This window comes from Cherax quadricarinatus, unplaced genomic scaffold (genome assembly GCF_038502225.1).
Source record: "Cherax quadricarinatus isolate ZL_2023a unplaced genomic scaffold, ASM3850222v1 Contig561, whole genome shotgun sequence".
In the NCBI taxonomy this organism is placed as follows: Eukaryota; Metazoa; Arthropoda; class Malacostraca; order Decapoda; family Parastacidae; genus Cherax; species Cherax quadricarinatus.
The window spans coordinates 116,008-138,132 of NW_027195587.1; the positions used below are offsets into that span (position 1 = coordinate 116,008).

The 22,125-nt window shown below is 38.7% G+C and overlaps 1 protein-coding gene across 3 annotated transcripts in view; it reads left to right on the forward strand.

Annotated features, from left to right (window-relative positions):
* Su(fu) (suppressor of fused) overlaps positions 1–19,498 on the forward strand; it is a 132,984-nt gene extending 113,486 nt beyond the window's left edge. For all 3 annotated transcript variants that reach the window (XM_070080531.1, XM_070080530.1, XM_070080532.1), the window contains one exon: positions 4,590–19,498. In XM_070080531.1, the coding sequence (XP_069936632.1) occupies positions 4,590–4,661 (72 nt within the window). In that variant the 3' untranslated portion in view covers positions 4,662–19,498. The remainder of the gene's footprint in view (positions 1–4,589) is intronic.
* The last annotated feature ends 2,627 nt before the right edge of the window (positions 19,499–22,125 follow it).

Genomic DNA, 22,125 nt, shown 5'->3' on the forward strand with positions numbered 1-22,125 from the left:
TTCCAGCAAGCGTGCATGAGCGTGTTAGATAGGAGTGAATGGAGACGAATGATACTTGGGACCTGACGATCTGTTGGAGTGTGAGCAGGGTAATATTTAGTGAAGGGATTCAGGGAAACCGGTTATTTTCATATAGTCGGACTTGAGTCCTGGAAATGGGAAGTACAATGCCTGCACTTTAAAGGAGGGGTTTGGGATATTGGCAGTTTGGAGGGATATGTTGTGTATCTTTATACGTATATGCTTCTAAGCTGTTGTATTCTGAGCACCTCTGCAAAAGCAGTGATAATGTGTGAGTGTGGTGAAAGTGTTGAATGATGATGAAAGTATTTTCTTTTTGGGGATTTTCTTTCTTTTTTGGGTCACCCTGCCTCGGTGGGAGACGACCGACTTGTTGAAAAAAAAAAAAAAAAAAAAACATGTATGTGTAGCGTGACCTAAGTGTAAGTAGAAGTAGCAAGACGTACCTGAAACCTTGCATATTTATGAGACAGAAAAATGGACACCAGCAATCCTACCATCATGTAAAACAATTACAGGCTTTCGTTTTACATTCACTTGGCAGGATGGTAGTATCTCCCTGGGCAGTTGCTGTCTACCAACCTACTACCTAGGCATAATGTTTTTACCACTGAATATATCATTGCTTAGTTAATCTTAAGTTAATTTTAAGCCTGCCCATAATGCTCTGCATACAAGGGGCTTTGGCATGTTGCACTGTAATAACTGTATTCCTTTGTACTTCACTGTATCATGTTCAAATTAATAAATAAATAAATAGATGGAGGTATTAGGTAGATGGCGAGAATATTTTGAGGAACTTTTAAATGTTAAGGAAGAAAGAGAGGCAGTAATTTCATGCACTGGTCAGGGAGGTATACCATCTTTTAGGAGTGAAGAAGAGCAGAATGTAAGTGTGGGGGAGGTATGTGAGGCATTACGTAGAATTAAAGGGGGTAAAGCAGCTGGAACTGATGGGATCATGACAGAAATGTTAAAAGCAGGGGGGATATAGTGTTGGAGTGGTTGGTACTTTGTTTTAATAAATGTATGAAAGAGGGGAAGGTACCTAGGGATTGGCAGAGAGCATGTGTAGCCCCTTTATATAAAGGGAAAGGGGACAAAAGAGACTGTAAAAATTATAGAGGAATAAGTTTACTGAGTATACCAGGAAAAGTGTATGGTAGGGTTATAATTGAAAGAATTAGAGGTAAGACAGAATGTAGGATTGCGGATGAGCAAGGAGGTTTGAGACTGGGTAGGGGATGTGTAGATCAAGTGTTTACATTGAAGCATATATGTGAACAGTATTTAGATAAAGGTAGGGAAGTTTTTATTGCATTTATGGATTTAGAAAAGGCATATGATAGAGTGGATAGAGGAACAATGTGGCAGATGTTGCAAGTATATGGAATAGGTGGTAAGTTATTAAATGCTGTAAAGAGTTTTTATGAGGATAGTGAGGCTCAGGTTAGGGTGTGTAGAAGAGAGGGAGACTACTTCCCGGTAAAAGTAGGTCTTAGACAGGGATGTGTAATGTCACCATGGTTGTTTAACCCTTTGACTGTTTCCGACATATAAATACGTCTTACGAGCCAATGTTTCTGACGTATTTATACGCATAAATTCTAGCAGCTTCAAATCAAGCAGGAGAAAGCTGGTAGGCCCACATGTGAGAGAATGGGTCTCCATGGTCAGTGTGCACCATATAAAAAAAATCGGGGAGCCAGTGGTGCATTGTGGGAATGCCATTTCAGTTGTCCTTTTTCAGCATGTCTAGCGGTAAGAAATATGTGATTCCCCAGCAAATCTGGGACTCTTCTCTTCCCAAGTGATGCTCTAACACAGATGGAAGTGTCAGTGAAGATCAATTTCATGATTTGGAGGAGTTTGAGACCAAAAGCAATGGAGGAGGAGGAGGGGGTGGAGGGGAGGAAGAGGAGGAGGAGGAGGAGGAGGAGGGAGAGGAAGATGAGGAGGAGGAGGAAGAGGATGAGGAGGAGGAGGAGGGAAAGGAAGATGAAGAGGAGGAGGAAGAGGAGGAGGAGGAGGAAGAAGATGTAATAATATTGTTCCCTTGAAGCAAGAAAAAAAAAAGTCCACCCCATGACAGTGACAAGATAAGGGGAGATAACATCTGATAAGAGCTGACTTTGATGAGCCTAAACGAGGGTAATATTACATGACCATCGCCCTCCCTTTGTTTTTGCTGGTACACAAGCATTTCTGTCTGTCTATTTGTCTGTCTGTCAATCTCCCTGTCTGTCCATCTAGCTCTCTGTCTCAGAGAGAGCCACAAGACTGTGTCATCACGTTTACTCACATCTTCAAGCAGAGTATAGCACTTTGTCTGGATTTCTTGGGTTATCCTAGGTAATTTACACTATGTATACTTGTATTTATGTGTACCTGTGAGACAGAGATAGGCAGACAGATAGAAAGAGAGACAGATTGAAAGATATAGAATGAGGGAGAAAGATAATTAGATAGAATGGAGGAGGGGAAGCAGCATCCGACCCCATTGTTTTGACAGGCGGGAGGGGGAGTGAGTAATGAGACAATATGTCACTTTGACAGCTGCCGACTTCTGACTCAAAACAATTATAAGCCACACACTCGCACACAAGACAAGGAGGAGGAGAAGGAGGAGAAGGAGGAGGAGGAGAAGGAGGAGAAGGAGGAGAAGGAGGAGAAGGAGGAGGAGGAGAAGGAGGAGGAGGAGAAGGAGGAGGAGGAGGAGGAGAAGGAGGAGAAGGAGGAGAAGGAGGAGAAGGAGGAGAAGGAGGAGGAGGAGGAGGAGGATTGTTTGTTTGTTTTTGTAAACAAGTTTTGTAAACAATATATTGATAATTATGTTTGTGTGCTTATTGTGTTGTATACAACGAGTGTATATATGTACATTGCACCTTACTTTGGTCTCATAGGCCACATAAGTTATGTGAAAAAATAAAATAGTGAAAAAAACAAAAAACCTTCAAATACAAGTAAACTAAAGTTTACCGGGTGAGCGGCAGTCGCCGCTGTTGCCATACGCAGCTCATTTTCTGCAAACTTCACGGCTCTATATCTCAGTAAGTACCGATGGCAAAAATTTTTTTTTTGGACTAAAACACTCAGAAAAATAATCTTAACATTTTCATAAGAAAAAATAATTTTTTTTTTTGAATATTTGGCGACATAGAATGACAGTTTCAGAGAGGGACCTGAAACAGTCAAAAGGTTAATATATTTATAGATGGGGTTGTAAAGGAAGTAAATGCTAGGGTGTTTGGGAGAGGGGTGGGATTAAATTTTGGGGAATCAAATTCAAAATGGGAATTGATGCAGTTACTTTTTTGCTGATGATACTGTGCTTATGGGAGATTCTAAAGAAAAATTGCAAAGGTTAGTGGATGAGTTTGGGAATGTGTGTAAAGGTAGATAGTTGAAAGTGAACATAGAAAAGAGTAAGGTGATGAGGGTATCAAATGATTTAGATAAAGAAAAATTGGATATCAAATTGGGGAGGAGGAGTATGGAAGAAGTGAATGTTTTCAGATACTTGGGAGTTGACGTGTCGGCGGATGGATTTATGAAGGATGAGGTTAATCATAGAATTGATGAGGGAAAAAAGGTGAGTGGTGCTTTGAGGTATATGTGGAGTCAAAAAACGTTATATATGGAGGCAAAGAAGGGAATGTATGAAAGTATAGTAGTACCAACACTCTTATATGGGTGTGAAGCTTGGGTGGTAAATGCAGCAGCGAGGAGACGGTTGGAGACAGTGGAGATGTCCTGTTTAAGGGCTATGTGTGGTGTAAATATTATGCAGAAAATTCGGAGTGTGGAAATTAGGAAAAGGTGTGGAGTTAATAAAAGTATTAGTCAGAGGGCAGAAGAGGGGTTGTTGAGGTGGTTGGTCATTTAGAGAGAATGGATCAAAGTAGAATGACATGGAAAGCATATAAATCTATAGGGGAAGGAAGGTGGGGTAGGGGTCGTCCTCGAAAGGGTTGGAGAGAGGGGGTAAAGGAGGTTTTGTGGGCAAGGGGCTTGGACTTCCAGCAAGCGTGCGTGAGCGTGTTAGATAGGAGTGAATGGAGACGAATGGTACTTGGGACCTGACGATCTGTTGGAGTGTGAGCAGGGTAATATTTAGTGAAGGAATTCATGGAAACCGGTTATTTTCATATAGTCGGACTTGAGTCCTGGAAATGGGAAGTAGAATGCCTGCACTTTAAAGGAGGGGTTTGGGATATTGGCAGTGTGGAGGGATATGTTGTGTATCTTTATATGTGTATGCTTCTAAACTGTTGTATTCTGAGCACCTCTGCAAAAGCAGTGATAATGTGTGAGTGTGGTGAAAGTGTTGAATGATGATGAAAGTATTTTCTTTTTGGGTATTTTCTTTCTTTTTTGGGTCACCCTGCCTCGGTGGGAGACTGCTGACTTGTTAAAAAAAAAAAAATAAATAAATAGAACTAATAATACTATTAAGTAGCACATATGTTTTTTTTATTAGCCAAGGCAGAATCCAGTCTCCATCAATCATCACACTGAACAATCCACACAGAGAAATTACCCCTTCAATTTAATATTTTTTTTTTCAGGTGACATTGCCAGCGACATTTAGGTGGCCTAGACAGAAGCTGACTATCACAGTTGTTGCTGAGGAAATATGAAATGGTTTGAGATAAAATGAATTGTGTTTTGGCTACAGCTGAAGATCTGCACAACCTAGGTACAATGGTATTTGTTATACTCTGTGATGTAGAGAACTTCATGCAGCTACAATATCAACGAGTTGTCAACGTACCTGTGAACCCCCACTCATTATCAGCGTTGAATTCTATGAAGTACATTTGTATTTTAGCTCACTGTATAATTTCTGTGAATCTCAGTGTGTAGATAAATTAATGGTATAAAGATTTCGTGATAATAGCTGTGAAGAGCTAATATATGCTTAGTATATTCTTATTTAAAGATGTTACATCAAAATATATTGAAACTATTGAAGCCTTTATCTGTTTTCTTTGTATTCATTGTAGTTAGAAATGGGTGCAGCAGTACACTTGTTGAACTCATGTCTCCTAGTATTAATTACATATTTAAAAAGGTTAAAATTATCCATTTGTATCATCTGAGACTTTAGTTTTGCCTCTCTCATGTAGGACTGCTAATTTTAACACTGTACAAGTGAATTTTATGTACTAAGCTCTCAAATGGCAGTTCTTAAAGAGAAGGGCAGTTCTTTCCTTGTTCTTTCCCACTTTTACCAATCTGCAGGACCCTTAAGGCATTTTCATTTGTAAAGGATAGTTTCCAAAATTTCCCTTGTCCCATTAATTGCTATATTGCAGTGAAACACCACAAACTAAGACACAGCTTCCTCAGATTTTCAGAATCTTCATTTTTTTCTTAGAAAAATAATAAACTCTTAAAGGAAAACTCAAAGTTTCCAGAGCAAATTATTTCTTCTTCTTTCAACAAACTGGTTGTATCCCACCAAGGCAGGGTGGCCCAAAAAGAAAAACAAAATTTTTTCTTTTTAACTTTAGTAATATATACAGGAGAAAGGGCTACTAGCCTTTTGCTTCCGGCATTTTAGTCGCCTCTTATGACACGCTTGGCTTACGGAAGAATTCTGTTCCACTACCCCATAGAGATAAGAGAAAATAAGCAAGGACAAGAACTAGTAAGAAAAATAGAAGAAAACCCAGAGGGGTGTGTATATATATATGCTTGTACATGTATGTGTAGTGTGACCTAAGTGTAAGTAGAAGTAACAAGACATACCTGAAATCTTGCATGTTTATGAGACAGAAAAAAGACCAGCAATCCTTTCTTTCTTTCTTTCAACACACTGGCCGTATCCCACCGAGGCGGGGTGGCCCAAAAGGAAAAACGAAAGTTTCTCCTTTTACATTTAGTAATATATACAGGAGAAGAGGTTACTAGCCCCTTGCTCCTGGCATTTTAGTTGCCTCCTACAACACGCATGGCTTACGGAGGAAGAATTCTGTTCCACTTCCCCATGGAGGTAAGAGAAAATAAAGAACAAGAATTAGTAAGAAAACATTAGAAAACCCAGAGGGGTGTGTATATATATGCTTGTACATGCATGTGTAGTGTGACCTAAATGCAAGTAGAAGTAGCAAGACGTACCTGAAATCTTGCATGTTTATGAGACAGAAAAAAGACACCAGCAATCCTACCATCATGTAAAACAATTACAAGCTTTCGTTGTACACTCACTTGGCAGGACGGTAGTACCTCCCTGGGTGGTTGCTGTCTACCAACCTACTACCACAGGATGGTAGTACCTCCCTGGGTGGTTGTTGTGTACCAACCTACTACCACAGGATGGTAGTACCTCCCTGGGTGGTTGCTGTCTACCAACCTACTACCTTGGATAAATATCCCTGACTTAATGGAAATATCATATTGCTGTCACATGATAAAGTTTACAAAGAGTAGTGAATGTTGTAAAATAAGTGTTAAAATTAGTTTATCTGACAACGATGAGAATACATGAAAATTTTATGGTATTTTTTAAGAATATCAGTTTTTAACATCAAAATTTTACCTTTTGTTTACACAATACATTAGTTACATGCTCTACATACAGTGCTCATTATTAAAGTTTGCCTAATGCCTCCAGTAGGCAAACTAATGCTGAAAATAATACCCAACCCTGTTAGGTGTTTTGGATGATAGTAATGTTTGCCAGTCTGGCAAATCATAGTTTGAGATCTCAGAATTCCATTAGGCAACTTGCTGCATGCTCAGTCCTTTATGGGCTTGTGTAGCGGATAAGTATGTGTCTGTGGCCTCCCTGCATCACGTGGTCCTGAGTTCAGGGTTTGTCTAGACATTTTTGGCTATACAGTGGACCCTCACCTAACGATATTAATCCGTTCCTGAGAGCTCAACGTTAGGCTAAATTATTGTTAGCCGAATTAATTTTCCCCATGAGAAATAATGGAAATCAAATTAATCCGTTCCTGACACCCCAAAGTATGAAAAAAAAAAAAATTTTACCACATGAAATATTAATTTTAATACACACAAACTGAAGAAGACATGTACAATTACATGACACTTACCTTTATTGAAGATCTGGTGATGACTGATGGGATGGTAGGAGGGGAGAGTGTGGATGGTGTTAATGTTTAGAAGAGCAATCCCCTTCTATTAGGACTTGAGATATCAAGTCCTTTTCCGGGGTTACTTCCCTTCTTCTTTTAATGCCACTAGGACCAGCTTGAGAGTCACTGGACCTCTGTCGCACAACATATCTGCCCATAGAGGCCTGTACCTCCCCTTCCTTTATGACATTCCTAAAGTGTTTCACAACATTGTCAGTGTAATAGTCACCAGCACGGCTTGCAATAGCTGTGGGAGGGTGATTTTCATCAAAAAAGGTTTGCACTTTAAGCCACATTGCACACATTTCCTTAATCTTTGAAGTAGGCAACTTCCTCAAATTCTCTATCCTCTCCTCCAGAGCAGTTTCCTCACCACTAGCATTAGCACACATGAACAGAGTAAGCCTGTCTTTCATAGGCTTATGTCCTGGGAGTGCCTTTTCCTCCTGAGTAATGTAGGTCCTGCTTGGCATTTTCTTTCAAAACAGGCCTGTTTTGTCACAATTAAACACTTGTTCAGGTTTCAATTCTTCACTGTCTATGTACTCCTTGAATTCCTTCACATATTTTTCAGCTGCTTTTTGGTCCGAACTGGCAGCCTCACCATGCCTTATCACACTATATGCCGCTACAATTCTTAAATCTCTCAAACCAACCTTTGCTGGCCTTAAATTCACTCAAATCACCACTAGTTGCTGGCATTTTTCTAATTAAATCATCGCAACTTCGTAGCTTTTTCACATATGATCGCTTGAGAGATGCTATCTCCTGCTATCTGTTTTTCGTTTATCCACACCAATAACAGTCTCTCAACATCTTCTGTCACTTGCGATCTCTGTTTCGAAAACAAAGTTGTACCTTTAGGAAGAACAGCTTCCTTGATTGCCGTTTTCTTGGCCACAATAGTAGCGATGGTTGATTGGGGTTTTGTGTACAACCTGGCCAGCTCGGAGACACGCACTCCACTTTCATACTTAGCAATGATCTCTTTCTTCATATCCATAGTAATTCTCACCCTTTTTGCTGTAGGGTTGGCACTAGAAGCTTTCTTGGGGCCCATGGTGACTTATTTTGCAGGTTCAATCACTAAAAACGCTGTGATAATATGAAATGTTCCGATTGTATGTTTGGATGCGACCGCGGTGGCTGGCTTGTAAACACTGGCACCCCCGGGACAAGTGAGGCACGCTCAGGCCGCAAGTGGACGCATCTCGAATGGAACGAATCATGTTGGGCGAGTTTTTTAGCGCTAGCCGAGGCAAAATTTTTGCGTTAAAATGTATCGCTAGCCAGATTTAGCATTATGCGATGCGTTCATTAGGCGAGGGTCCACTGTAATTGAATTAATATGGGGAATCCAATGGTGTAAGCGAGGGTTCAGTGAGAAACTGGCTGCGTTGGTTCCATGAGAATGGTGATAACATGCCCACTCCAAAAGAATGTCCAGGGAAGCCTAGAAAAACATCCCCAAGTATATTAACTGTAAGAGAGAGAGAGAGCCAGAGACTAGACTAAGAGTGCACTGGAAATTAAATAAAAGACTCTAGAACTGCTTCATAATATGTTCATTAGAACTGTTAAAAGGTATGTGAAGGAGCTTGGTTACAGTAGGTGTATACATGTCAAGAAATCAATTTTTAGCTTTGTGCAAAAGAAGCTTGTTAGTCATGTTTGCCAAAAATAAAATAAAAACAAACAAACATGGGCTAAGGAGCAGGGGAGTGAGGTGCTTTGGAGTGATGAAGCCACTTTCACAGTGATCTGTAACTGTGGTGGGAACATGAGAGATGTCCAGGTTGTGACCCCCTTGAACTCGTGCTACACCTATGGTACCACAAAACACCCTGAATCTCTAATGGTTTGGGCTTCTTGTAGTGCCAAAAGTGTTGTGAGTTGATTATGCTGCCCATAAACTAACATTATGAATCATTACAACTACCTGGAATTACTCTGATCATTTGCCTTAATCTTTCACTGAGTGTGGTACAAAGATTTTTATGCAAGACTAAATCGGTTGTTCGTTGGCTTCGTGACAGCTAGGTAACCTTTTCTGATAACTGGCCAGGAAATTCCCCAGACTTGGACCCCATTGAGAACCTCTAGGCTGTGATAGAGGGATCTATGGATAGACATTAATTCACTCCTACGGCAGGAGCTCGCCACCTGTGAGTTATGGGAGAATTTACCCCAAGAACCCTTTAAGAATCTATCAGAATTACTCCCTAGATGATTGAAGGATGTCCTGATGTGCAAAGAATGACCTACAAAATGCTAAATTGTTGGTAATTACTCTCCATTTTTTTTGTTATTTCTAAAGTTTGTAATCATTGTTGAGATGGAGCTGACAAACATTAATGGCAAGGACTGTATATATTATGAAGAAAAACAACAGGATTTTTTCATTATTATATTTTTTTTATTTTTACTTTTTTTGTCTTGTGAATTTTCATTAAAAAATTCCCTTAGATTTTCATGCTAGTGATCTTTAAACATATACAAACTTTAAGCAGCCTCTTTTCCCCTATCAAGCTGAATTTATGGTGTTTCCCTTTAGTACATTAAGTTTTGAAACATAGGTCACAACAAAGGCAAATCTTCACACTCGGTAATCATAGATGAAAGATGAAAATCATCTCGTCCATAAGTGTAGTTTTTTTATGAAATTAAAAAGCGGTATCACTTAAGGCAGAAGACTCTTCTGATTGACCAGGCAATCAACAATAAGTATAACCTAAGGCCAACCTTTCAGAGTTGAAAAATTTTTGGAACTGGTCAGAGGTTGTTACACACAGCATAAATAAGGTGAAGTAGAAGACAGCTGCATGAGAAGATATTGATATAAATGCTGTTCTCTATCACCATAATTTATTTTAACATATTGTAGTGTACAGAGAGCACAGTGCTTATTTATATGATTGTTATATTGCTGTTCACTGTGTTTGTATGTATAGCATTAGTACTTTGTAAGTGCACAACAAAAAATTATACCTGTAACTGTACAGGTAAAATTAATATTATAATAAGGTATAAGAATTTCTAGACTCAGAACTCAGGCTATTGCTGTGCCTTCCATATCAATTTATATTAGATATTTTATCATGTAGAGCATCTATTATTTTTTTGTACATGAATGCATCCTCAACATCAAGGTATTATATGCAATTTAGTTTCGTCCCAAAAAATTTAAAATATTTTTGGTATGCCGAAGAACAATATGCAGTAATTCTTGATATTTAGTTGCTGAGAAGCAAACTGACTAACTCACCAAAATGTCACTTTTGAGAAAAATTGCTTACAAAGTTTTGCATCATGTTTGTAACAATATCTTGGTAACCAACCAATCTATTTCAATCAAACTGGTGTCAGTTGAAAACAGATTTAATGAGCTTTAAGGCTGTATGCGTGAAATCCATGGATTATTTGTCTATGAGGAAGCATACATGGAAATGACCACATGGTCAAATATCCCTTTATTTTCCATGGGTAAATGTAGGATAATATTGACGAACTTACCAGTCTGAGTGATATATATAATACTAGAAAGATTGATGAACATTTTGATATAGAAAATGCAATTTTTGCTCACTGATGAGTTTGTTGGTTTGCTTTTCAGAGCCTCAGTTTATTATTGTACATTATAAACTTTTGGGAGACGATACTCAAAATTTTGTTCTATACATGGAATATTAATACATAATGGGATGCTGAACCCATTGTAAGCTAATTCTCTTGAAATTAATATATTTTAATGTGTTGCCACTATGAATGCCACTATGATAAGTACAAGTCAAGTGATGATTTTGGCTTAAGCTTACTGCTATCTTAATTTATTACTGATACTTGAAAGATTACAGGTATTGTCAACAAGTGTGACGGACACACTTGCTACAGAACAAACCTGTATTATTGACCAAGTTTTGCAAAATGTTGTCTATAATAAAGGCCTGTTCTGCACCAAGTGTCTTCCTACAATACTGTACAGTATTTTGTTGATTATTTCCTCAATGGCCTCCTCTCCCACAAAGGTAGGGTGACCAAAAAAAATGAAACACATTCACTGTCATATGTTTTGCAGTTGCTGTTGAAAGGGACTTACAGCATTTGTGGAACAGTAATTTTCTTTGTTTAATAACTGAGACATTTTACAATAAACAAACACTTTTTAGTGTTGCTAGATGATATACAGACTAGTGTCAATTTTATGTTCAAGTGTTACAGAACATAAGAGTAAGAGGTTCTGTGATTAGCATGTATAAGGTGTTTGTACTTTGTAAATGTCATTAGCTTATCCAAGATCTGTCGTGCATTATCATGTATCCATAAGTGTACACTGGCTAGTCTTATTTAGTACAGTGGAGGAGTAATACCTTGTAACCACGAGTTTATGCTGGCTAGTCTGTTCAGTACATTGGTGAAGTAATACCTTGTAACCATGAGTTTATGCTGGCTAGTCTGTTCAGTACATTGGTGAAGTAATACCTTGTAACCCATCATGTGGTGTTGCACATTTAATAGATGTTTGTCATGGGCAGCTAACTTCATATGAAACTTTATGTTATAGCTAACAGTCATTATTAGAATAAATTAGATCTTAAGGTATATTAAGGAAAGATATATTTTTGTTTATTTTATAATCAAAATTTTTCTGTTGGCTTGTCACACAAAAATGATGTTGAGAACATACCAGTACTGAGTGCACCACTTATATGTCGGTGACTTTTCCATAAGCATGGACAGCAAGATACAGTAATACAGATATGGATTAAATATAATGTTTTGATACTGTCTAGTGACTGGGAATAACATACAGTGGACCCTCACCTTACGATATTAATCCGTTCCTGAGAGCTCGTCATAAACCGAAATTATTGTTAGCCGAATTAATTTTCCCCTTAAGAAATAATGGAAATCAAATTAATCTGTTCCTGACACCCCAAAGTATGAAAAAAAAAAAAAATTTTTACCATGTGAAATATTAATTTTAATACACACAAACTGAAGAAGACATACACAATTACTACTCTGCTAAGAATAGAATATGTGACACCTTTATCAAAGATCTGGTGATGATTGATGGGATGGGAGGAGGGGAGAGTGTGGAAGTTATTGTTTAGAAGGGGAATCCCATTCCATTAGGACTTGAGGTAGCAAGTCCTTTTCTGGGTTTACTTTCCCTTCTTTTAGTGCCACTAGGACCAGTTTGAGAATCACTGGACCTCTGTCGCACAACAGATCTGTCCATAGAGCTCTGTACCTCCCGTTCCTTCAAGACTTTCCTAAAATGGGCCATAACATTGTCATTGTACAGGTTGCCAACATGGCTTGCAGTAGCTGTGTCAGGGTGATTTTCATCCATAAAGGTTTGCAGTTCAGCCCACTTTGCACACATTTCCTTAATCTCTTTTTTCAATTCCATACTAATTCTCACCCTTTTTACCACAGGGATAGCACTACATAAGAACACTAGAAGGTTTCTTGGGGTCCATGGTGACTTATTTTGCAGTTACAAGCACTAAAAACACTAAGATAATGTGAAATGTACCGAATGTATGCATAGATGCGACCACACTGGCTAGCTTGTAAACACTGGCGCTGAGGTCACACATGGGACGTGTCCCGGAGGAATCACGTAAGGTGAGTTTTTTATCGTGAGACGAGTCAAAATTTTTGTGTTCAAATGCTTCGTATGGTGGATTTAACGTAACGCGATGCGTTCGTAAGGCAGGGGTCCACTGTATTTGATTGATACAGCATGAATAAGGAGGCTTTACAATGGGTAGATGTGTAGATCAGTGTTTACATTGAAGCATATAAGTGAACAATATTTTGAAAAGGTAAGAAAATTTTCATTGCATTTATGGATTTAAAAAAGGCATATGATAGGGTAGATAGGGGAGCAATGTGGCAGATATTGCAAGTGTATGGAATAGGTAGTAAGTTACTAAATGCTGTAAAGAGTTTTTATGTGGATAGTGAGGCTCAGGTTAGGGTGCGTAGGAGAGAGGGAGATTACTTCTCAGTAAAAGTGGGTCTTAGACAGGGATGTGTAATATCACCATGGTTGTTAAACATATTTATAGATGGGGTTGTGAAACAAGTACATACTAGGGTGTTGGGGAGAGATTAAATTATGGGGAATCAAATAGGAGTCGACACAGTTACTTTTTGCTGATGATACTGTGCTTTTGGGAGATTCTAAAGAAAAGTTGCAATGATTAGTAGATGAGTTTGGGAGGGTGTGTAAAGGAAGAAAGTTGAAAGCAAACTTAGATAAGAGTAAGGTGATGAAGGTATCAAATGATTTAAAGAAAAACTGGATATCACATTGGAGGGAGGGAGCATGGAATAAGTAAATGAGTTCAGATATTTGGGAGTTGACTTGTCAGCAGATGGACTTACGAAGGATGAGATTAACCATAGAATTGATGAAGGAAGAAAAGGTGAGTGATGCTTTGAGGTATCTTTTTTTTTTTTTTTTTCAACAAGTCGGCCGTCTCCCACCGAGGCAGGGTGACCCAAAAAGGTATCTATGGAGACAAAAAAATGTTATCCATGGAGACCAAGAAGGAATGTATGAGAGTATAGTGGTACCAACACTCTTATATGGGCAAGAAGCATTGGTTATAAATGCTACAGCAAGGAGGAGGCTGGAGGCTGTGGAGATGTCGTATCTAAGGGCAATGTGTGGTGTAAATATTATGCAGAGAATTCATAGTGTGGAAATTCGGAGGAGGTGTGGAGTTACTAAAAGTATTAGTCAGAGGGCTGAAGAGGGATTGTTGAGGTGGTTTGGTCATTTAAAGATGATGGAACAAAGTAGAATGATTTGGAGAGTACATAAATCTGTAGTGGAAGGAAGATGGGGCAGAGGTTATCCTAGGAAAGGTTGGAGGGAAGGGGTAAAGGAGGTTTTGTGTGTGAGGGGCTTGAACTGCAGCAAATGTGTGTGTGTGTGTTATATAGGAGTGAATGGAGATGAATGGTTTTTGGGACCTGATGAGCTATTGGAGTGTGAGCAGCGTAATATTTTGTGAAGGGATTCAGGGAAACCAGTTAGCCGGACTTAAGTCCTGGAGATGGGAAGTACAATGCCTACACTTTAAAGGAGGGGTTGGGATATTGCCTGTTTGGAGTGACATTTAAACTGTTATATCTGAGTGCCTCTGCATAGACAGTGATTTTTGTTTCTTTTCTGGGTCACCCTGCCTCAGTGAGAAACAGCCGATGTGTTAAAAAAGAAAAAATAAATGTCATGAATGGTTCTCAAGCAAACCATAAGGTCAAGAGTGTTATTAACAAATTATTGAATGTTTCCAATATTTTTCTTAAATGTATTTTTTGGTCATAAATACAGAGCAAAATGCCATTATCTTATGAAATATTTTTTTTTTTTTTTATTATCACACTGGCCGATTCCCACCAAGGCAGGGTGGCCTGAAAAAGAAAAACTTTCACCATCACTCACTCCATCACTGTCTTGCCAGAAGGGTGCTTTACACTACAGTTTTTAAACTGCAACATTAACACCCCTCCTTTATGACCAAAAAATACATTTCTTAAATGTATTTTTTGGTCGTAAATACAGAGCAAAATGCCATTATCTTATGAAATATATTTTTTTTTTTAAATATTTTTATTATCTTCTGAAATATCTTATGAAATATTTTTACCTACCCTATTTTTTTTTTAAATTAAGTTGGAAATAACTTCTCTTACAGTTTTTCAGGTGTATAGTTTTTACTTATGTCAGTAGTTTGTGATTACCAACTTTTCTGGAACTGTTAAAATGTCAGGCTCAGTTTTCAATATTTTGATTTCTCGTTTTGTTTTTAAATGAACAATTGAAGAAATCTTGAGAACAAAGGCTAGGTTGCCTGTTTTTATTTACCTTATTCTCGTTTCAACAAACTGGCTGTATCCCACCGAGGCAGAGTGGCCCTAAAAGTTTCTTTCTAACTTTAGTAATGTATACAGGAGACAAGGATGTGTGATGTCACCATGGTTGAAGTGAATGCTTGGGTGTTGGCAAGAGGTGTGAGGTTAATGGATGAGTTTGTTAGGATATGTAAAAGAAAATTAAAAGTAAATATAGGAAAGAGGAAGGTGATGAGGATAACAAAAAGAATTAGATAACACAAGATTGGATATCAGATTGGAGGGAGAGAGTATGGAGTAGGTGAATGTATTCAGATATTTAGGAGTGGATATGTCAGCAGATGGGTCTATGAAAGATGAGGTGAATCATAGAATTGAGGAGGGAAAAATGGCGAGTGGTGCACTTAGGAGTCTGTGGAGACGAAGAACTTTGTCCAGGGAAGCAAAGAAGGAAATGTATGAGAGTATAGTTATATCAGTGCTCTTATATGGGTGTGAAGCATGGGTGGCAGTGGTGTGCAGAGGGGTGGGGGTCAAAGTGGCAGTGGACCCAGGCATCCAATTGGGTGGGGGTATCCAATTAGAAAGGGAAATAAGATAGTGATTTTGAAATTTCAGCAGTGATAAATCAATTTTTGGAGGCTCACTGCACTTCAGAGGCAGTGGTTAGCCCTTTGTTCCTTTAACATAGTGTACCCTTTCTATCCATAGAAAATGGTGCCCCTATCCCCACACAGTTTTATCATCAGTGGAGAAAGTCTCAAAATGTTTGCAGGATCCAAAAATGGGGCTCCATGAAGTTTCTTGTGACCTGAAAGGACTTACTCATTCCTTGAATTTGAAGGATGACAAAATTATCCACAATGCAATACATTTGGCTAATGAATATTGTGAAAATTGGGGAATACCAATTGCACAAACAAGGAGAAGAAGAATAATGCCTGGACAGTCAGCAATAGATAGTGGACCGACGGCACAAGAAGAAATGAATAGAGTAATAGTAGAGATTGTGAACCGATTAAAAACGGAAATTGAAGACCGCAGTGTCCGTCTTCAAGGACTCAGTGACCGATTTTTATTTCTTCTGAACTTGAATTCAGTAGTAACTGAAGATGAACAAGAAAGAGAAATTAAAAATGGAATGTTCAGACTTTGCAAATTATTATGATAATGATGTGGCAGCCATTCAATTATGATGAAATTGTTGATTTTGTGATGCTCCTTCGAGCTGGAGGGAATAGAATTCCCCCGATCCTAAAGATGCTCTGGAGTCTTTACTGCAGTATGGGAGGGATGTCTTTCCTACGCTGTGTTTCATACAGATTACTGCTTACAGTCGTATTTTCAGTCACAAGTTGTGAAAGGTCACTTTCAAAACTGAAATTAATAAAAACACATCTGAGGTCTTCAGTGTCACAGAAGTGACTGACCAACCTGGCTTTAATAAGCAATGAAAAAGAATTTCTCACAGCTGATGTAAAAAGTAAAGTAGTTCAAGTGTTTTCTGACAGGAGGGATCATCTGGGGAAAAGAACTTAATAAATTTGGTTGATTTATATTTAAATCTAATAAAGTGCTTATTTCAAGTTTTATCTGTGCTTACATATTCAAAATATCTCCCTTTCTCATAATATTTCTCAGCACTAGCCCTTATACTTGAGTCTTTGGGGCATACAATCAAGAAGTTGGCCCTGGACATCACCAGACCTGTGCACGCCACTGATGGGTGGTGAATGTTGCAACAAGGAGAAGGCTGGAGGCAGTGGAGATGTCATATCTGAGGGCAATGTGTGGTGTGAATATAATGCAGAGAATTTGTAGTTTGAAAATTAGGAAGAGGTGCAGGATTACCAAAACTATTATCCAGAAGGCTGAGGAGGGGTTGTAGATGTAGTTTGGACATGTAGAGAGGATGGAACAAAATAGAATGACTTGAGTGTATAAATCTGTAGTGGAGGGAAAGTGGGGTAGGGGTTGGCCTAGGCAAGGTTAGAGGGAGGATGGTAAAAGAGGTTTTGTGAGTGAGGGGAGTGGACTTCCAGCAAGTATGCGTGAGTGTGTTAGATAGGAGAGAATGGAGGCAATTGGTTTTTAGAACTTGATGTGCGGTTGGAGTGAGAGCAAGGTAACATTTATGAAGGGATTCAGGGAAACCGGCAGGCTGGACTTGAGTCCTGGAGATGGGGAATATAATGCCTGCACTTTGAAGGAGGGGGTGTTGATGTTGCGATTTTTTGACTGTAGTGTGGGCACACCTCTGGCAAAATGGTGATGGAGTGAATGATGGTGAAATTTTTTTTTTCTGGCCCCCCTACCTTGGTGGGAGATGGCCAATGTGTTCAAAAAATACAAAAGAAGAACTAGAAAGAAAATAGAAGAAAACCCAGAGGGGTGTGTGTATATATATGCTTATGCATGCATGTGTAGTGTGACCCAAGTTTAAGTAGTAGTAGTAAGGTGTACCCAAAACCTTGAATGTTTATGAGAAAAAAAAAAAAGACACTAGCAATCCATCATATAAAACAATTACAGGCTTCCATTGTACACTCACTTGGCAGGACAGTGGTACCTCCCTGGGCTGTTGCTGTCTACTAGCCTACAACCTTGTATTTATCTAATTACTTGATAGAAAAGGAAAGATATTTAGATTATGCTGTTTGAATATGACAAAGCTTAGTGTTTATATTACAAATGTTTGAATATTCATAAATGTTAGAACTGAGTGTATATAAATCAGATCACCAAATGAGTGGGGTTTGAACCCATGGCAGGAGAGTCTTAAAACTCACAAGCCAGTGTGTTAACCACTTGACGTGTGAGTTTTAGCACTCGCCTGCCATGGGTTCAAGCCCATCCATTCCCTGATTTGTTTGCAATTGTATTATTACAATTTCTTGAACCCTAAGTGTATATGTCATGAACCAAGTGAAACTCCATTTCATCAGTGTTCACAGAGTGAACACTGATGAAATGGTTGCAGTAGTTTCAAGGAAAAAGAGTTTTAAGAAATTATGGCTTTAAAGATTAAATAACAGTACAAGAGCTGAAGGTAATAATAGTAATAAACATTTGTGGAAAGAATAGTGATGCTGAATTAACGTTGGTAGAAAGATAAGGGGGATATTAATGTATTTGTTTAAGAATTGTGAATATTGCAGTTTTATAACTAGTGTAAGTGCACCTCTGACAAGACAGTGATGGAATGAATGAATGATGAAAGTTTTTCTTTTAGGGTCACATTACCTTGGTGGGAAGTGGCCGATGTATTAATAAATAAAAAAAAAGGCTATGTTGTTAAATTACTCATATTACAGTGGTGAAAAATGTAATGTAAAAACAGGTACAGTAGATGAAATGATAATACTGGGAATGTAGTAACTCCATTTCAGTTACTCTCTTGCTTTTCACTGTCCTTCTTTGCCCTTTGTACTCATGAAACTGCAAAAAATATTACAAGAATAAGTTAAGTGCCAACTAAATTATAAATCTCTGAATATTATATCCCTATTATACAAAAATTATAAAATTTAACATATTATAACTTGTCCAAAGACATTAATGAGTCTGAATTGTTAATGAAACCCATAAATGCTTATCCATTTAACAATTCATAACCAATGACTTCCTGTTTTCAAAAATAAACTTTGCCCCCAGTATCTCACCACTTTCAAAATATTACTCAGTAAAAGAATAAAAAAAAATCAAACTTGACACAAAACAAGTAGAACTTACATTTTTCATGAAACAATGCATCCATTTGTCACTGTGTCTTAATTCCACCTGATGGACGAGCCCAGTCACAGCCCACACAAACATGATTCTCGGAAGAAAAGTAAAAAAAATCTCAGAATGTACAGTTACGTTCTATTTGACATGTACTTTCATTCTGTCATTAGCCTATTGTAGTGTCACAGTATAAGCTTACCAAAAGTCAATTATTACAAGTACAATTACTTTTTAATCTAAAAGTTCAATCACAATTACTAATTTTTCTTTAATTATATTCAGTTTCATTTACAGTTGCACTAAACCTGGTTCTCACATTAATTTTTCCAAGTTGAAAATGTTTCTTGGCATTTGGCCCTTTTTAATTTGCACTTGTTATATTAGTTCATATTCCCATGTGTGTTTTATGTGATTTAGTAATGAATAATTAATCTGTACTGATATCTTTTGGCCTCTGTAGTCCTTGCAAGTTTATAATTCTTGTCCAGTGTTTGTGAACTTTGTATAGCAAGTTTGTGTTCATGGACAAAAATTATATGTAGCTGTTTTACTCATTTACACTAATAAATTTATGAATTTTCAGTGACATTGGTGTTTTATGAAGTACATATGCACGTATTTTTTGTAGATGTGATGAAAGCTGATTAGTGTTGTAGATATTGTAGATAATGTACAAACCTTTAATAGCAGTTGCTGCTGAGAAGGAAACTATGTAACTCCAGCAGGGCAAACCTTTTGGAATTTTATACAATACATTCTTTTAATGAAAATTCTGTTTTAATAATCTTACACAAACACAAGAAAAGAATACATGCATGCACACACACACACTGCTTATACTAAATTATTGTTAATGCTTTCTTGTTACTTTATTTCCTCCAAAGGATTGACTTTGACTTTTTGTTTTAACATGAACACACACTGCTGTACACTAGCTGACCTGGAGAGTGTACAAAGAACTTTCACAGCACACATAAGTACGATAAAGCACATTAATTACTGTGAATGCTTGAAGGCCCTTGATTTGTATTCCCTGGAATGCTGGCGAGAGAGAGATACATGATAATACAGTGGACCCTCAACCAGCGATGGCATCGATTAACGATAAATCTGACTAGCGATACATTTTATTGCAAAAATTTTGCCTCGATTAGCGCTAAAAAACTCGACCAACACTATTCCTTCCGTCTGAGACGCGTCCACTTCTGGCCAGTGTTTACAAGCCAGCCAGCCACCGCGGTCGCTTCCAAAAATACAATCGGAACATTTCATACTATCACAGCCTTTTTAGTGATTGCACCTGCAAAATAAGTCACCATGGGCCCCAAGAAAGCTTCTAGTGCCAACACTACAGCAAAAAGGGTGAGAATTACTATGGATATGAAGAAAGAGATCATTGCTAAGTATGAAAGTGGAGTGCATGTCTCCGAGCTGGCCAGGCTGTACACAAAACCCCAATCAACCATCGCTACTATTGTGGCCAAGAAAACGGCAATCAAGGAAGCTGTTCTTGCCAAAGGTGCAACTATGTTTTCGAAACTGAGATTGCAAGTGATAGAAGATGTTGAGAGACTGTTATTGGTATGGATAAACGAAAAACAGATAGCAGGAGATAGCATCTCTCAAGCGATCATATGTGAAAAGGCTAGGAAGTTGCATGACGATTTAATTAGAAAAATGCCAGCAACTAGTGGTGATGTGAGTGAATTTAAGGCCAGCAAAGGTTGGTTTGAGAGATTTAAGAATCGTAGTGACATACATAGTGTGATAAGGCATGGTGAGGCTGCCAGTTTGGACCAAAAAGCAGCTGAAAAATATGTGCAGGAATTCAAGGAGTACATAGACAGTGAAGGACTGAAACCTGAACAAGTGTTTAATGGTGACACTGACAATGTTGTGAAACACGTTAGGAATGTCATAAAGGAACGGGAGGTACAGGCCTCTATGGGCAGATATGTTGTGCGACAGAGGTCCAGTGACTCTCAAGCTGGTCCTAGTGGCATTAAAAGAAGGGAAGTAACCCCAAAAAAGGACTTGCCACCTTAAGTCCTAATGGAAGGGGATTCCCCTTCTAAACACTAAGACCATCAACACACTCCCCTCTTCCCATCCCATCAATCATCACCAGATCTTCAATAATGGTACGTGTCATGTAACTGTGCATGTCTTCTTCAGTTTGTGTGTATTAAAATTAATATTTCATGTGTTAAAATTTTTTTTTTTTCAATACTTTTGGGTGTCTTGCACGGATTAATTTGATTTCCATTATTTCTTATGGGGAAAATTAACTTGACTAACGATTATTTTGGCTAACGATGAGCTCTCAGGAACGGATTAATAGCGTTAGTCGAGGGTCCACTGTATACACTTGGAAAGTCCTAGAGAGATTAGTACCAAACTTACATACGAAAATCACTCGCTATGAAAGCAAAAGACTTGGCAGGAGATGCAACATTCCCCCAATGAAAAGTAGGGGGCACCACGAGTACACTGAGACAGCATAAGTGTCTGGGGCCCATCGCTGTTCAACTGCCTCCCAACATACATAAGGGGGATTACAAATAGACCCCTGGCTGTCTTCAAGAAGGCATTGGACAGGCACCTAAAGTCAGTACCTGACCAGCCGGGCTGTGGTTCGTACGTCGGCTTGCGTACGGCCAGCAGTAAGAGCCTGAATCTCAGACCGGGCCGCGGGGGTGTTGACCCCCAAAACCCTTTCCAGGTATACCCTTCAAACTTATTTTCCATTCTGTCAACTTCCCTCTACCTTATGGTACTTCATGACCCACATGGGTTTGGTGCTGAATCCACATAACAGAATAAACCATTATGTTGCATAGGGATGTTTCACAAGCCTGTGCAGCAGTACATTAAAGATAATGGGGCTAAGTATTCCACCCTAAGGTGTGCCCATTCAAATGAGCCACTGAAGGTACTTCTGACACCATTATATACATGACTTCTTTCAAGAGAGATTTCTTGAAGCCATTAAGTGGGCTCATGATCCAATGGGATTGGATCTGCCCTACCCTTGCATTGAACCTAAATGCCTCCCATTTTCCTAGGCTCTCCCTTCAAGGGAGGTTCCTTGATGCTAGTGAGGGGCTGTTGATCTAGGGAACTGCATCTTTGCTCCAGTTCCTTGAATTCAGCCCGAATACCTTCCATCCCACCCCATGGGCACTGTATAATCCCTACGGGTTTAGCGCTCCCCATGATTATAATACGTAATTTCCTAGGCTCGGTATAACCTCTCCCCTCAAGGAAGGTTCCTTGATGTTGGTGAGGGGCTCTTGATTTAGGAAATTGGATCTGTGCTCCAGTTCCTTGAATTAAGCCTGAATGCCTTCCACATCCCTCCCCAGGCGCTGTATAATCCTCCGGGTTTAGCGCTTCC